We start from the raw sequence: 16,220 nt of genomic DNA, 5'->3' as shown, positions 1-16,220 counted from the left end.
TAACCAGAGAATTAGATGTAATCATTATATAAAAGATCCAAAAAGTACAAACAAAGCCACCATTTTTTATTCTTTTCCACCTTGAGCTATATACGACTCATACTTAAAACCCTGAAAAATCCCACTAATTTCTCAAGAGAAAAGTTTGCCCTCTGATTACATTGACGACTTTACTCCTTTGCAACATCATGATCATCCTTCTTCTCAGTGGTTTCCGCGATTTTCTCGTCTATGCCTCTAGAAGTTTCATCATGGGTAACTGCGGAAGCTTCTTGTTCAGCGTTTGTGGAAAGACCTTCCGGAGAGGCAGCCTTTGTTTCGGAAGCTTCTTCTCCAATATCTGTAGAAAGACCTTCCGCAGAGGTAGCCTTTGCTTCTGAAGTTTTGTTGCCTTCTTCATCCTTCTTTTGAATGGTTCCTACTTTGACATACTTGCTCATGAACTTGTACTCCCAGTCTTGTAACGCATCTAGCTCAAATGCACCGAGACCTGAGATATCTCCAGTCAAGTCTTGCTCCTCAAACGACATCTTCGCAAGAGCTCGGCTTGCATCTTTCCCTGCAAACAGAGCATACGGCCCACCTGGTCCATAGAACATTCTGTACAAAAGAAGTTTGTGACCCAGTCAGAGTTACATAGTTCATCAGCTCTACTACATATTCCATATAATTAAACGAGATTAAGAGCATAATCAAACAATCAACAAAAACCCCCAAATTCAACAATCACTGAAATTAACTAACTTAACCTAAACCCTAAATCTCGAAACTAATTGGATCGAATCGTTTCTTCTGCTATCTTATCTAAGTTGTGATGATTAGGATTTAAACCATTGATATATAAAGTAAGTACCTGCTCTGAGAAACATCATAGATCTGACCCTTGATGGCCATAAGAAGGGGCTTTTTGGAATCGGAGCCGTCATACAGCTTAAGATCCTCCTCGGTGATTTCTCCGAGCTGAACCGGGGGAGGAAGAGGGTCAGATTCGGGTTGTACCTCTAAAGAACGAGGTCGGTGAACTTCGTCAGAGACGAAGAAACCGGAGACGACTTGGTAAACGGCGAAAGCGAGAGCTAGTACGGTGAAAAAAGCAGCTGGAGAAAGTCCCGTGTAAGCTGTGATGGTTTCTTTCAACGTCTCCCATACTTGCAGAACCATGATTGAAAGCTAAATCGACAAGACAAGAGAAGAGAAGAGAGAGAGATATAGAATCGGGTGGTTCACTGGTCACAGAGCTAAACAAAAGAGAACTTATTATGAGAGTAACGTGTTTTGTGTCTTTAATTTTTATAGATTTTATAATTTAATTTTGCAATCGAGAAGCATTAAACATTCGATATTATTGTACGATTTGGTAGATAATACAAATAAAATGGTCAATTACGCAACAATAATTTTCAACAATTTATTTTTTAAATAGTCGTCGTCAGAGACGGACTGACGAATAGTAGTACTAAGAAAAGAAAAGAAAAAAAAAAAATCTTTCTAGAGGTACTTTTTGTTCTAATCTGAAAAATATTAGTAGTTTTGTTTAGTGTAATTGTAAATTTTTTGTAAACGTTTTTTATTAAAAGAATAGATAGTTACACTTACACCTAACTTAGTAGTGGTGGCTGAGTTTAATAAAAACAGTGTTAAGTAATGCCGTTCGAGACGAGTTGTTAGGTAAGAGAAAATAGGTAGATATGATTTGCCATACAAATGTGACTAATCTTATTTTTATTTTAGACGAGTATACTGCTATGTGCTTTTTGACTATACCTAGTTGAGACTTGTAGCTCGAGAGGATATTGTGTAAACTCACATATATTGAAAAATTCGTAATTTACTTTGTACATACATGTGCTTAACTATTTGTCTTCAGGACTTGTAACATTGCGTAAACTCTCTTTAGGTTATAAACTTATAAAAGAACATTGCGTAAACTCTAAATAGTTGGGTTTGTATACTCTGTTTTAGACATTGCATAGACATTTCGTTTTTATGTTTAGACTTTATGTTTAGACATTTGCGTACACTTAAAACATAAATATGTGTTTGATTATCCGTACACGTTTTAAGTGGCAAAAGATAATTGATTCCTATTTATGGTTTCGATTAACGATGGTTCGGCTACTACTATAATCTTATCCATGTGTAGAGTAGGTTGTATAAATTATTCAATGTCTCATTAACTAATCAAATCTTGATTATTAGTGATAAAAAATGAGTTTGAGATAGCATAACAACCAACTGTGACAAAACGCACTTTTAGTGCCATTTTTTTTTTGTATGTGATGAAATATGAATTGCAGCATGTACCATGCGTGCCGTCTCAGTTCGTGTGTGATGTTTGCATGTTTTTTTTTTTTTTTTTTTTTCCTTTGCAAACTTTTAAAAACTAGTTCACATTTTGACTAGTTAGTGTACTCTTTATAATTTATAAATCCATAATTCAACCTTTTTCAATACTTATTTTTTCCTCTCTTTATGTCTGTTCCAGAAATAAATAAACAAAACTATGGACCAAAAAAAACAAACAAAAAAACATTGTAAAATTGAAAAGTTTATTGTTTTATTTTCCTATATGTGTCAAAGTTGGTGATCCAAAGTTGATCACTACATACAAACGTCTACACATTATATACACATAATATCGTTCACATCAAAACAACTCACAAAGCAACTCAAACAAGTATAAATGAACAAGAAGAAGTTAAGTCTCCACAAAGAAAAAAATATCACAAAAAAACATCAAAGATGAAGAGAACTCACTTCATCAACCTTCCACTCTCCTTCTTCGTACTTATACCATCTCACTATACCTTCATCGTTCTCTGTCCTCTGGCACATCAAACACGTCTTGTGCTCCATACAAGTCAAAAACCGCTTCAACTTCGCTGTTTTCTCCGTTATCGCCTTATCGAGCTCTCTAACAATCACCTTCTGCTGCGGTTGCCAACTGTTGTACTCCACCAGGTAAGAGTGTGATATGTTGAGCACTTCAAGGCTCTGTAATCCGTCAAGGATTTTCATGAGCGCTTCCCGCTTTATCGCCGAGCATCTAAGGCTGAGGATTTTGAGGTTTGGGAGGCAAGTGATGAGCGTGTTTGCAAAGAAGACCTCGAATGGACCCATGATCTTGAGCTCTTTAAAATTCTTGCAGTTCTTGGCTATTTCTGTTAAGAGATAAGGCGGGTTTGCGATGCTCGGCATTGTTAGTGACTCTAGATCTTTCCAGATCCTTATAGCTTTGCATATACCAGTCTTCTTTATTCTGTTCCAAGCCGGAAGAACAACCCGTCTCAACCCTGGACACCTGCACATATTGAGTACAACCAATTTTTAAATCTTTTAGCATTTAGAAGATTCAACTCAGTTGCAATTCAGGAATTCTAACTCAGAGTGGGCATATAACCTGAACCAAACCAAAAACCTAACAAAATTTTGTCTAAAATAGATGAGTAGTGTCTAAACCTAAACCAGAACTTTTGGCCATGCTTTGATGGAACAATGTGGAAGATTCTTTTAAGGGAAGTAAGAAAACAAACATACCTTTCAGCGGTGTAAGTAAGCTGATCATCACTGAGAAACAAGTTGAAATGGAAGATCAAGGTCCTAGTGTTTCCTCCGCTAAGGTTCATGGAGAGTTTCAGGATGCGGGTCAGGGCCTCGTCAGATCGGCGTTCAACATAGACGTAAGGCTCTAACGGGATCTTGATGAAACTAGATCTCATGTGTGACAAATCAAGAGTCTTCCATAGAATAGGATCGCAACAAGCAGCTCTCCATCCTCTACAAACATGAGCTAATCCCGAAGTCAGCTCAAAGACGCTAAACTTCAGGAAAATTCTTACTAAGATGTCAGTGTCCAACTCTTCCCATCTCCTCATTCGACGACTCTCATACTCTTCTTCCATTCTCGTTGTGCCCTGAACAAGCATAATAACGTTAATCAACTGTTCTTTATCCTCACAAGAATCCAAGTAATATATACCTCAAGCCCTTATAGAACAGGAACGCAGGAAACACACACATCAATTTCCACGATTCCATCACATCAATCAATTGAGTTACCAAACAGAATGAATCTCACAAACAGAGTATTCAAACCTCTCTTCCATAAACAATCTATATTCTAAAACAAGATTATCAATATCGATCTTCATACTAAGTTATAAGCAAAAAAAGGTAAAACACCAAACGTAAAAAGGAAACATCGGGAATCAGAAAGTGAATTGAAATCAAAAACATAATCAAAAACATAAAAACCAATTCACAGTATAACTATCCCATTTGCAAGAGTCTCAAATTCAAAAGATCAGCCATTAAAACTCAGAAGAACACATAATTAAACAACCTCTCCAAAGACTCTGCTACAACTCCTCAGTTAGGGAACATATAGAATCAAATTTCGAAAATCTAAAGGACTAAGATCGTAAACCCCCAAGACTCTATCAACGAATCGATCTGATCTCTTGACATTACCGAATCAGTCTAACTAAAAAACGTATAATACATAGATAGATCTCGAATCGCCATTTTCTCAATTCAAAATCAAACAAGAAACAAAGAAAGGGAATCAGATCGTAGAACAAGAAGCTGAAACACGCAAAAGAGAGCACTGAGAAATCTCAATCAAGGAACCTTTTTTTCGAAGAAGCTCTCAAAGGCAAAAATGAAAAATCAATCGTTTGGCGACGACGACACCGTTACAATCTTTCTCTAGCCAATGAAAGTGGATTATACGAAAAAACAAAAACTATATAATGATAAATCGGTTTGATTTTGGTTTAAATTCGGTTTAATTATATGCTCTTTGATTTGATTCCGGTTTGACGGAGTTTTCGGACAAAACCGGTCTTAAACTCAATGTACAAACCCTTATCTTTGGGAACAAGATTCTTATTGAGGTTGACTCGTTAAAAAGTAGTTAAATCCGACGGTGTGAAATGTTTCTGTGTAAATCTAACGGTGGAGATGCAGCTTTGGTAGGTGAGTGTGTGTGTGTTTAATCTATGAAGGGCGGCGATGCGAGAGAAGGAGAGTAGATAAAAAGAGAGAAAATAATCTCTTCGCTTTCCTTTCCTCCTATCTCTTTCCCTCAGACGGGCCGACCATTAAAAAGGAGTCTCTCTCGCTTTCTCGCACTTCTCTATCCATCACAAAGGCGTCGACGGTAAATAAAAAACCCTTGTTCTTTTGCTACACTCACTCTCTCTTTTCTCAGTCTGTTTCTTCTTCATTTGTTATTGTGGGTTTTGTGGTTCATTGAAAGGTTTCTGTTTCTCTGTTGTGTGAGCTTTTAAAGGTTTGAGTTTTTTTTTTTCTTTTACTTCTCATGGTGTTTTGTTTCGTTTCTTTTGGGGGTTTCATTTTGTGTTTCAGGAATCTGGGTAGTCTTTTCATTTGGTTGTATTGATTTGCAAAAAAAAAAAAAATGATTACTTTGAGATTAGGGTTGTGTATTCGCGTATCGATTTGTTCAAAGTTGAATGCTTTTTTTTTGCTTAATCGTGACTGCTCTTAGCTGGTGAATTGAAATGGTGTATTCATGTGCCTTGAGCTCTTTCTGTTCTTTGTTTTTGGTTCAATAGGATCTAAGTATCAGTGTTTGGCATTTTTTTTATTCTCAGCATTCCCTGTACGCACATATTTTCGATTTAGTGTAGCTTTGTCATTGTATGATGTTTTTGTTTTTCTTAATCATCTTTGCACTCAATAAAAGCACTAAACTTATCTGTGTGTGTGTGTGTGTGTTTTATATATAGTAGTTTGGTTTAAGCCAATATAGTGCTAGAACTAATGTTTTACCATTACCCATTTGCAGCCTCCAACTCGGCAATATGGGTAGGTTGGTAGCTCTTTTTACAGCTCCTCTATTTTGTCCCGGAAGGCATGTGCAGTCCAAAGAATACAGAAACCCAAGAGGCTGTGTGAAGATGATGTTCAGTGTACAAGCACCTGTTTTGAAAATTCAGTGCTTCACAGGGTTAAGGGCTTCCAATGCATTGGATTTTAGGGCAAGGCCTAGTCAAGATTTCGTTTCTAAGGTTAACCGTAATATCTCATCTCGCAATGAAAAAGCTAGGCGATGTGTACCAAAAGCCATGTTTGAGCGGTTTACCGAGAAAGCAATTAAGGTTATTATGCTGTCTCAAGAGGAAGCTCGGAGACTTGGCCATAACTTTGTTGGGACTGAGCAAATATTGTTGGGTCTTATTGGAGAAGGGACTGGGATTGCTGCAAAGGTTCTCAAATCCATGGGGATCAATCTTAAAGATTCTCGTGTAGAGGTTGAAAAGATCATTGGAAGAGGTAGTGGTTTTGTGGCAGTGGAGATCCCATTTACTCCTCGTGCAAAGCGTGTCCTGGAGTTGTCACTAGAAGAAGCTCGACAACTTGGTACGGATCTGTTGCTATCTAATTATATTTAGGTTTGGAGCGTGTTATATGTTGTGCAATACATAAAGCTTATTTTTACTAATGTAACTAACTATTTTTTATCAATTTGGAAACTTTGGTTATTTGAATTCTAGGGCATAACTACATTGGTTCAGAGCACCTTTTGCTTGGTCTTCTTCGGGAAGGAGAGGGTGTGGCAGCTCGTGTCTTGGAGAATTTGGGTGCAGATCCTAGTAATATCCGGACGCAGGTAAATGCACTAATGGATTCTCTAACAATAATGTCCTGTCCTAGTAAACCATTTCGTGATAACATTTTGGGTATACATATAACATTTTCCAGGTTATACGTATGGTTGGGGAAAACAATGAAGTCACAGCAAGCGTTGGTGGAGGAAGCAGCAGTAACAGCAAAATGCCAACACTAGAAGAGTATGGGACTAACTTAACTAAACTAGCAGAGGAGGTAATTAAAATTCTTACTCATTTTGAAGAGACTGTCATGTTAATATGCCTGAAAATTTCTGCTGAATTATATTTTTCACTTCTTGTTGCAGGGTAAACTGGATCCGGTTGTTGGAAGACAGCCACAGATCGAACGAGTGGTCCAGATCTTGGCTCGAAGAACCAAGAACAACCCTTGTCTTATTGGAGAGCCTGGAGTTGGTAAGACAGCAATAGCTGAAGGACTTGCACAGCGAATTGCTAGTGGTGATGTTCCTGAAACAATTGAGGGAAAGACGGTAAAATATTCTCCCATTAGATCATTAATAATGAATCTAAGGTACTTAGTTAGAGTGTGTGTGTATATATGCTTCAAGTAATGTACTTTTTACATTTTTTGTCAGGTTATAACACTTGATATGGGTCTTCTAGTGGCTGGAACGAAATACCGTGGAGAATTCGAGGAAAGATTGAAGAAGCTTATGGAGGAAATCAGACAGAGTGATGACATTATTCTGTTTATTGATGAAGTGCACACGTTGATTGGTGCAGGAGCCGCTGAAGGTGCCATCGATGCTGCTAACATCTTAAAGCCAGCTCTTGCAAGAGGTGAATTGCAGGTAAATTTTTCTTACTTTTTATTGGTGTAGTTATGTCAAAATGTAAATTAATAGACCGTAAAACTCAAGTTTTTCTAAATGTTTTTGGTAGTGCATTGGTGCAACAACATTGGATGAGTACAGAAAGCACATTGAGAAAGATCCGGCATTGGAGAGACGGTTCCAGCCTGTCAAGGTACCTGAACCTACTGTAGAGGAAGCTATACAGATCTTGCACGGTCTGCGTGAACGATATGAGATCCACCACAAGCTTCGGTACACTGATGAGGCCTTGGTTGCTGCTGCTCAACTGTCACATCAGTACATCAGGTTTTTGTCTTTTTTATTTATTTCAGTCTTTTAAGCAACACAGAACAAAATGCAGCATAATCTCAACCCAGCTTCTTCTTTTGAATGGACAGTGATCGGTTTCTTCCCGACAAAGCGATTGACTTGATTGATGAAGCTGGGTCTAGGGTTCGGCTACGCCATGCTCAGGTTCATTCATATTTTCATGTTTCACTCATTACCAAAAAAATATGTGTTTTGTATAGCTACGTGAGCTGATTCAGAGAAAGTGTTGTTTATTTAGGTTCCTGAGGAAGCTAGAGAGCTTGAAAAGCAACTCAGGCAAATCACTAAGGAGAAGAATGAAGCTGTGCGAGGCCAAGACTTTGAGAAGGTATCAACATTGAGTTTCTTTTTACTCTCCATACAACCCAAGATTAATATTAACAGCTCCTGAGTTCTTATTGCTACAGGCTGGTTCTCATCGCGACCGTGAGATAGAGCTCAGGGCTGAGATAGCTGCTGTTTTAGCTAAAGGCAAAGAAGTGACCAAAGCCGAGAATGAAGCTGAGGAAGGAGGTCCTACTGTCACGGAATCCGACATCCAACACATTGTCGCCACCTGGACAGGAATCCCAGTAGAAAAAGTCTCGTCTGATGAATCTAGCCGTCTTCTCCAAATGGAGCAGACTCTTCACACAAGAGTCATTGGCCAAGATGAAGCCGTCAAAGCCATCAGTCGGGCTATCCGCCGTGCCCGTGTTGGACTCAAGAACCCAAACCGTCCTATCGCCAGTTTCATCTTCTCTGGTCCAACTGGTGTAGGGAAATCAGAGCTTGCCAAGGCCTTGGCTGCTTACTACTTCGGTTCAGAAGAAGCGATGATCCGTCTTGACATGAGTGAGTTCATGGAACGACACACAGTTTCAAAACTCATCGGTTCACCTCCTGGTTACGTAGGATACACAGAAGGAGGTCAGCTAACCGAGGCAGTTCGACGCAGGCCCTACACACTTGTTCTCTTTGACGAAATCGAGAAAGCCCATCCTGATGTTTTCAACATGATGCTTCAGATCCTAGAAGACGGTAGACTAACTGATAGCAAAGGAAGAACTGTTGATTTCAAGAACACGCTTCTCATCATGACTTCAAACGTAGGAAGCAGTGTGATCGAAAAAGGTGGTAGAAGAATTGGGTTTGATCTCGACCATGACGAGAAAGATAGCAGCTACAACAGAATCAAGAGCTTAGTGACTGAGGAACTAAAACAGTATTTCAGACCGGAGTTCTTGAACAGGTTAGATGAGATGATTGTTTTCAGACAGTTGACGAAGCTGGAAGTCAAGGAGATTGCTGATATAATGCTTAAAGAGGTGGTGGCGAGACTTGAGGTCAAAGAGATTGAGCTTCAGGTGACTGAGAGGTTTAAAGAGAGAGTGGTGGATGAAGGATTCGACCCGAGTTATGGTGCAAGGCCGCTTAGACGAGCGATTATGAGGCTTTTGGAAGATAGCATGGCGGAGAAGATGCTTTCAAGGGACATTAAAGAAGGAGATTCTGTGATTGTTGATGTGGATGCCGAAGGAAGCGTGGTTGTGTTAAATGGTACCAATGGACGTGCTGGTGGTTTTGTTGCTGAAGATATCATGGAAGATCCAATTCCAATATTGTAGAAGGGTTCTTCTAGAGATTTTTCCTTCTTTCTTCCCTGAAGTGTTATTGAATTCGAGTCTTATTTAATTTGTATTTGTACTTTAATCTCTTTGTTTCTGATTGGGATATTGATTGTTCGGAACCATGGAGAATTTCCCACAGAAAAATGCAGTATTTGGTAGAGTTGAATAGAGGTACGAGTGTCAGATTCACTGGTAGATGTACTTGTTCGAAGCATGGTTTTCTTCCGTCATAAACTCATAAGACTTCAACCAGGTTATTATTGCTACTTCAACCAGGTTATTATTACACAGCAAGGGCAAGACTGATTCTTATTGGGATCAGTGTTTTCAATATCTTATTTTTGGAGTAACTCAGATTTTCTTTCTTTTCCCAAAATTGTTGGACTTAATCGTGAAAATAAAAATACCAAAGCTTACACACTCGACTGTGGGAAAGGGGCAAAAAAAGAAAAAACAATGGTACACAGATTCTTCGTGAAACTTACATGAAGAGAAATATACAAAACGAAATTTTCTTTTACCAAAGAGAAGGAAGAGACTTTACTATGAATCTGCTTCGAGTTCGTGATTCGAAGAAGTAGGAGATGGAAGCTGATCGATTTCTCTTCGAGAAGCTTCCCACAGTTGTTGCTCTATTCCCAGTTTCCTTAGCTCTATCAACCCTCTTTCAACTGAAGACGAGCAACATGGAAAACTTAAATTTATCATTCCGAACCTAACTCAAGCAAAAATCAGAGATTGAAACGAAATAGCTAAGTCTGATTTTACCATCCAAGGCATCATGAGAGGTTGTCTGAGATTTCCCGCTGCTACGGCTAATCCACAACTGGACGCGTTCCTCTGCGATGTCTTCTTCCACACCGTGTAACTTAGCTCTGCCCCAGAAGTACATCAGCCATGCCTGCATTATATATTGTAGGGATCAAGACGATATCTTAATTTGAAGCGATAAGCAAAGATCCACATTGTTTGGACTCATAAACTCCATCAATATCCAGATGCGTTCCGATTGATGTATATTGATGTTGTTAATTTTTCTAGGATATATTATCTATCTATGTGATAATGATATACCACATGGATAAAGTGTTGTCGAATCAAAATCAAGTGAATTGATGGAAGATTTAGGCTTTAAGTTTGTGTATACCATGATAAATGTATGTATTAAAAAAGTACCTGCTTAAAGGCAACATCTTCTTGTTCCGCTTCGCCCAGTTCTGCAATTTAAACAGCATGAGAACGTTGTAAGAACATTTCATGATAGGGTTGATTACGTCTACATACGAAAAAAAAATATGTGTAGGGCAAAAATTTGAAACCACAGAAAAATCCTATCAGGTACGCTACATCAATGGTTCTATATCTAACCCAGTCAAGAGTTTTCAGGTTCATTATTTTCAACTATTTTCTCTACTAAATCAACTACTCATGCACTATGTCTCAAGAACCTAAAACAAGGGTGGAAAACAAAAAGAAGTAAAAGAACGAAAAGACTTCTATCTTAGGATTAGAGAGAATTTTTTCCTTACCATATGCATCGATAAATCTGGATTCTCCATGACCTTTGGAGTCTGTAAGATAAAGAGAAAACAAAAGCTTAAAATTTTGCTTTTAGTTATGCCTTCTTATAAGTGTCAAGTATCTATACAGAAAACAGATTGCTATCCTTTGTTTAAACATTCTAAGGATAGAAGCGACAAAGAGCAAAAGGCATATATTTAGCTCGCAAAAACATACATACCAGAAACAGTTTGACGAACCAAACTCAGTTTTCTCTGCTGGGCGAATGCAAGCACAACCGCATCCTCAACCTGAATTTTATAAAAGAGAAGAAACTCTAAAACGTTGTCCTTGGAGATCTATGCTAGGTGACAACACTTATAGGTAACTCAGAAAGAATCGTGGATACCTTTAATGATGCTAGCTCTCTCAATCCCATCTCAACTGAAAGCATACTTTCAATATTTCCTTCTCCAGTTAGATCACTCAAATCTCTAGCAACCTTACTCCGATCATTCCCACCTGCGTTATTTCATATGCTGGTAATTAAACATTCTGGAAGCAACAATATGACATTAACATTTTAAACTATAGCAGATATTAGACGAGCCTTTATCCCAGGATAACTCCTTGGCTTTCTGTGCTGCAGAGGTGACGAGCTCAAATGGAAGAGGAGCCAATGCTGACCAGTGCTCATGCCTAGATGGTGCTATATCCGCACAGATGCCTACAGAAGTACACCATAGAAAAAGCAAATATCTGTGAACTTGATGTATAACTACCACACCACAAGTATGTGTCTTAATTACTATTGGAGCATGATAATATTTTCTTTAGTTCAGAAAATAAACTCTTTTGTTTAGATATGGATGAACCACCTACCATGTTGTACAGCCAAATCCCAATACCGGGCAAGCCAGCATCTCTTCAAGACTACTTCTTCCTGGATAATTCAACAATTCATGAATTCAGAAACTTATAAAATAAATGATTAGTAGATAATAAGACCCAAGCTTCATCAACAAACCATTTCGTCCTGTGTTAAAATCATCCTTTGAGTCATTGTGCGAAGAGACTTCGCTTCGGATTCCGCTTCTTGAAGCCGTTCTGCAGCAGCTGTGGCCTCGTCTTTCAAATTCTGAACATAGAACAGAAAAATAAGACATGATTTCTTCATGTCAATAAAAGTGGCACATCTCATGGAACCAGTACATCAGTGTACCTTACCTCAAGTTCTGCACGTAGGGAAACAATTTCCTCATCCTTCCCGCTCTTTTTCTGTTTAGCAGCATTTAGAGCAGCCTGTAACAGGTACAAATTTTCTGCACAGCTTAAGTTCTATGTTTTGCATAAAGTGAAAATGGGGGAGAAAGAAACTCGACTAAGAGAAAACTACATCTGAGCACTAAGACACTCCAGTTCACACTAACCTCTCTTTGACGCAATGCTGCTTCCTTCCTATAGAAAAACACACAATTCAACGTGAGCGATCAAAATTACCACCATATATTCTGGAAAAAGGAACATCAAAAAGAAGATAAAGAAGGCACAGGATCCCACCTGCTTAACAATTTTGCCTCCAGAGACACTCCTTCTCCAAGAGAGGCAACCTTTTGGAACCAAAAATAAAAACAAATGAAACCTTGTACAGATGCCTAGAAAATTTATATCTGCGTGTGCTAGATAGAATGGTTCATGTTTATATTTTCTCCTAATAACAAATCTAAGGATGCACAAGAAACAACGAGGTGGGAGTCTGCTTCAACAAGATATGCAAAGAGATTTAAACAAGTGGAGTATTTTTTTTTCCCCCTCAGAATTTCAAGACACGGCATCAGTAACAAAATTGATACTCAAGACAACTTATTATAAAAGACAACTAGTTCAAGAACCTGTTTCTCAAGTTCCTTAGCCCTAGCTTCTGCTTCCACCCTTTTTTCTTCAGCACGACGAAGCTGTAATCAAGTATGAATGTTATGCCCAACGGAAGTTAACAGATTTATCATTTATATAAAACTCAGTGACAGTGATCAAACCTTGTCCAGTACAACCTCATTCTCCTCTTGTAGCATATCCAGCTGCATTTAAAAATGAATCAGCCTCAAGTCAACTCTTCTGTCAGGTACACAAATTCTGATTTGACTATAATTTCCAATATGTAAATAAATTGACCAGATACCCCCAAAGAGTTCAAAAGTAACAATCACATACTTCATCACGAAGAGCTGAAGCTTCCCGCTGATCACCCTTTTCTTTTGAATTTACGGATGGTACATCAGCAAAAAACCTAAAAACATTAAATATCCGAAATCAGATATAAGCAACACAACCAATTCCAGCGTGGATCACTATCTCTTTGATCAAGGAACCCATTCACTTCCAATTTCTCATGAACCTTTATCAAGCTCTATTATTAGGCTTTAGTCAAATATTTAGTCAATGAAAAAAAAACATATTATACACCAACTCCAAAGACTAACCAAACTGGTTTTGACATATTCAACTAAGCCACATGTTCAATTGACTAACAAGATTTGAGAACTATAATAATAAGAAGCACAATCATTAAGAACTTCAAAATGAGAAAGCATCACCTTTTATCTCTGTTCCTAGTTGGAGGATCAAGTGGAGGAATAGAAACCGGAGTTTTCACCGACACCCTACTAGGCGGCATTAGATTAGGAGTCGGAGTCGTGGATCTAGCAGATATTGACGGCCTTCCGGTCGAAGCAGAACGCACTGATGGCACTTGTTCGGCAAAGTTTCTGCCTAACTAATCAAAGCAATACAAAAGAGAGACCAATTAGCCCTAAAGAACGAAAACGTCACCAAAAGCTAATCCCAAGCCCAGAAAATAACAGATCATAACACAATCAAATCAAGCTGATCTGAACTAATTCTATAAGCTAGAAGACGGAATTCACCGCAGGCGACGGCGATCTATTTCGGGGAACGAAGGAAACCGCCGGCAAATTACTATTCCCGTTGCTGCTATTGCTTCCAGTGGAGGAAAGAGAAGAAGGCGCATGACGAGCAGGTTTAAGAGAAGGAGATGCGAATCTGAGACTTAGATCTTCATCTTCATCTTCATCATCTTCGTCTCCGTTGTCTTTGTTCTGCAAGGCCATGACCTTAGCCAATCGTTGAGCAGCCGCTTTGGCAGCTACGTTCTGAGTCCGTTTGACGGTGGAGAAACCTCCGACACCTCCGAGTTGCTTCCGGTGAGCAGGAGACATCGCCGGCGATGTCGCTTCCGTACTGTTCGATGATTCGCTCCACTGGCGACCATACACTGGGCTACCCGCCCTCCTCCGATCCATCAGTGTGTGTGTTCGTGAAGAAGTTAGTTTGTTAGCCGGATTATGAAAATCGCTGGATTAAAGCGGGTAAAAAGAAGGTGAACCAGAGAAAATGGGTTTTCTCGGGAAAAAGGGAAAGATTTTCTCGAGAAAACGGAAGGGAAAGAAAACGTTCGGTGAGATTTGGAGAAAAAGTGTTGAAATAATTTAGTGATGACTACAAACGACAGCGTTTGATGCGGAGAAGAACACACATGCGAGCCTCGAGAGAAAAAAAAGAAGAAAAACAAATTACCTGTCCACCGTGGCTATGCGACCTATCAGTCAAGTGTAGCCCGATGGATTTTTTTTTGGTTTAAATAAGGTATAATATTTTTTTTTTTTTTGAATTCAAAGGCAAGTAAAGAAATAACCAGATAAAAAAGTTAACAAAACTCTTTAATCTGCTTATCATTTAAATACATACTAGGTGATAACCCGTGCATATAATAGTAGGGATAGATACAACTGTTTATGTTGTATCAAATCATACTATTTTCTCTTCTAAAGGAAATTTAGTTATGTATATTTTCTTGGTGTTATATATACATATTAATCAAATTGCAAGAGTAAAATTCACCCCTGATTCAAGCTAATTATATATTTTCTTGGTACTATGTTATTTTTTTCGTCCAAGTTATAGGTTCTTTTTGTTGAAGATTTTACAAATTCAATCAGTATCATTCAAAGCACATGGGGTCCTTGATTTGGTATGAAAGACCTCACATACTTCAATATATAACTCACTAATAATTAACCCAACAATATACTTGATTTGAACTGTTTTGATTTGGTGAAGATGTATCTTCGTCTTCCGAGTGGCATGTTTTCAAGATATATCTGGACGTTATTGAAGAAGACAAGAATGGGTTCCTATCATTTTCTATAGTCTTGATTCCCCAATCACATAATGGTAGTGCAAATAAATTGGCGCGACGCGCTAGAGTGGAGTCGCATCAAATTACCTATGTAAACGTTTTTCTTACCAATTGACTCGTTTGAGCTGATCTTGTACTTTGTTGTCAAAAGAAAAAAATATGTTGAAGAATTAATTAATTATAATTATTCAAAACCAGGCCTCAATGCCTCTTGACAAGAATCCCACAGAGGAAACTAGTTAGTACTCTAAGCCTAATCGAAGCTGGCAGCAAATGAAGTTCTAACCATACTTGGTATCTTATATAATAAGAGAAGGTTTCTTCTAAACTTTGTTTTAGGCGATGACATTTGGCGCTTTATATAGTTGGCACTTGTCCATTGCTAATTAAATATGGCTACAATTGTCAACTTAATCCTTTGGTAATTAAAACATTTGTCTTAACAAACAAACAAATAGAATCTAAACATGCAGCACCTGTGTTTCTCTTCCTCCCATACGGTATTTAAATTGAAGCTCGAATTTAGTTTTAGTTTTGCATTCTGCTTTTGAAAATGTAACGTCTTGCCATCAAAGTAAATTAAGTCATTTGATAATTGCTTTCTTATTTATTTCCAATTAAATATTAGTAATCTGTTTTCCATAAAATTATAATCTAATAGAATTTAATTTCTGATTACTTTTATTATTATTATAATCGCTCTCCCTCAATCTACTGGGAATCAACACCCCCACCCCATACACTAATTACGCTTTTAAAAATGTTACAACCTAAAAAAATTTCTCTCTACTCTACTCTAGAATTACTCTCTAACGATGACCACCAGTAAAAATATGAATGTTTTTGGGAAGCTCCATACTTTAGAAGAAACAATCTCTTACTCAGCTTTAAATGTCTCTTTCTAGACGAAAATGTAAATAACCTACCTAATCCACAACACACCTATCTCACATACTGTAAAAACTTCCTCTCTAACTAATTTTTTACTTGCTTTCAGACATGCAACTCGCATATCTAAGTTCGAAGATTTGTTGATTCGGGGAAAGCAGTGTCTCTCTTTGGGAAAAACTTGCCATTGAAACACATGCCAAACTTCTTACACTCTGGGCAG

General features: G+C 38.1%; 4 protein-coding genes across 11 annotated transcripts; 1 reads left to right on the top strand and 3 right to left on the bottom strand.

Moving 5' to 3' along the window:
* Positions 1 to 1,387, bottom strand: LOC104711385 (membrane steroid-binding protein 2). The gene is made up of 2 exons (XM_010428088.3): positions 854 to 1,387; positions 1 to 600 (listed from the first exon to the last, which is right to left on the bottom strand). Exons 1-2 carry the CDS (start codon positions 1,159 to 1,161, stop codon positions 171 to 173), a joined length of 738 nt encoding a protein of 245 aa, XP_010426390.1. The 5' UTR covers positions 1,162 to 1,387; the 3' UTR covers positions 1 to 170.
* A 1,145-nt stretch (positions 1,388 to 2,532) lies between these two features.
* On the bottom strand, positions 2,533 to 4,808 carry LOC104711384 (F-box/LRR-repeat protein At3g48880). Of its 5 annotated transcripts, none has more exons than XM_010428085.2 (3): positions 4,630 to 4,808; positions 3,538 to 3,914; positions 2,533 to 3,301 (listed from the first exon to the last, which is right to left on the bottom strand). In XM_010428085.2, the coding sequence occupies exons 2-3, from the start codon at positions 3,900 to 3,902 to the stop codon at positions 2,737 to 2,739; spliced, it is 930 nt and encodes a 309-aa protein (XP_010426387.2). In that variant the 5' UTR covers positions 3,903 to 3,914; positions 4,630 to 4,808; the 3' UTR covers positions 2,533 to 2,736. The 5 variants fall into 5 exon arrangements, with proteins under 5 accessions (XP_010426387.2, XP_010426388.2, XP_010426389.2 ...); XM_010428086.3 differs by having other exon boundaries at positions 4,471 to 4,678; XM_010428087.2 differs by having other exon boundaries at positions 4,343 to 4,670.
* Positions 4,809 to 4,865: 57 nt separating this feature from the next.
* Positions 4,866 to 9,561, top strand: LOC104711383 (chaperone protein ClpC2, chloroplastic). 2 transcript variants are annotated; one of them, XM_010428083.3, is made up of 10 exons: positions 4,866 to 5,161; positions 5,813 to 6,387; positions 6,522 to 6,637; positions 6,730 to 6,852; positions 6,944 to 7,129; positions 7,235 to 7,450; positions 7,542 to 7,759; positions 7,852 to 7,927; positions 8,022 to 8,111; positions 8,191 to 9,561. In XM_010428083.3, exons 2-10 carry the CDS (start codon positions 5,829 to 5,831, stop codon positions 9,388 to 9,390), a joined length of 2,784 nt encoding a protein of 927 aa, XP_010426385.1. In that variant the 5' UTR covers positions 4,866 to 5,161; positions 5,813 to 5,828; the 3' UTR covers positions 9,391 to 9,561. The 2 variants fall into 2 exon arrangements, with proteins under 2 accessions (XP_010426385.1, XP_010426386.1); XM_010428084.2 differs by having other exon boundaries at positions 5,140 to 5,293.
* A 170-nt stretch (positions 9,562 to 9,731) lies between these two features.
* Positions 9,732 to 14,524, bottom strand: LOC104711382 (coiled-coil domain-containing protein SCD2). Of its 3 annotated transcripts, none has more exons than XR_015566158.1 (17): positions 13,818 to 14,518; positions 13,488 to 13,666; positions 13,105 to 13,180; positions 12,930 to 12,971; positions 12,786 to 12,848; positions 12,454 to 12,503; positions 12,324 to 12,351; positions 12,116 to 12,195; positions 11,921 to 12,031; positions 11,776 to 11,836; positions 11,504 to 11,620; positions 11,303 to 11,415; positions 11,135 to 11,204; positions 10,923 to 10,964; positions 10,570 to 10,610; positions 10,162 to 10,294; positions 9,732 to 10,064 (listed from the first exon to the last, which is right to left on the bottom strand). XR_015566158.1 is itself a non-coding variant. In XM_010428082.3 (17 exons), the coding sequence occupies exons 1-17, from the start codon at positions 14,211 to 14,213 to the stop codon at positions 9,937 to 9,939; spliced, it is 1,725 nt and encodes a 574-aa protein (XP_010426384.2). In that variant the 5' UTR covers positions 14,214 to 14,524; the 3' UTR covers positions 9,732 to 9,936. The 3 variants fall into 3 exon arrangements, 2 of the variants coding, with proteins under 2 accessions (XP_010426384.2, XP_087321456.1); XM_010428082.3 differs by having other exon boundaries at positions 12,121 to 12,195; positions 13,818 to 14,524; XM_087465330.1 differs by having other exon boundaries at positions 12,121 to 12,195; positions 13,488 to 13,662.
* Between the last annotated feature and the right edge of the window lie 1,696 nt (positions 14,525 to 16,220).

This window comes from Camelina sativa, chromosome 9 (assembly GCF_030686135.1).
Source record: "Camelina sativa cultivar CO46 ecotype springtype chromosome 9, ASM3068613v1".
NCBI classification, from domain to species: domain Eukaryota; kingdom Viridiplantae; phylum Streptophyta; class Magnoliopsida; order Brassicales; family Brassicaceae; genus Camelina; species Camelina sativa.
The sequence above is the reverse complement of the archived record's forward strand: the minus strand, read 5'-3'. Positions and strand labels throughout refer to the sequence as shown.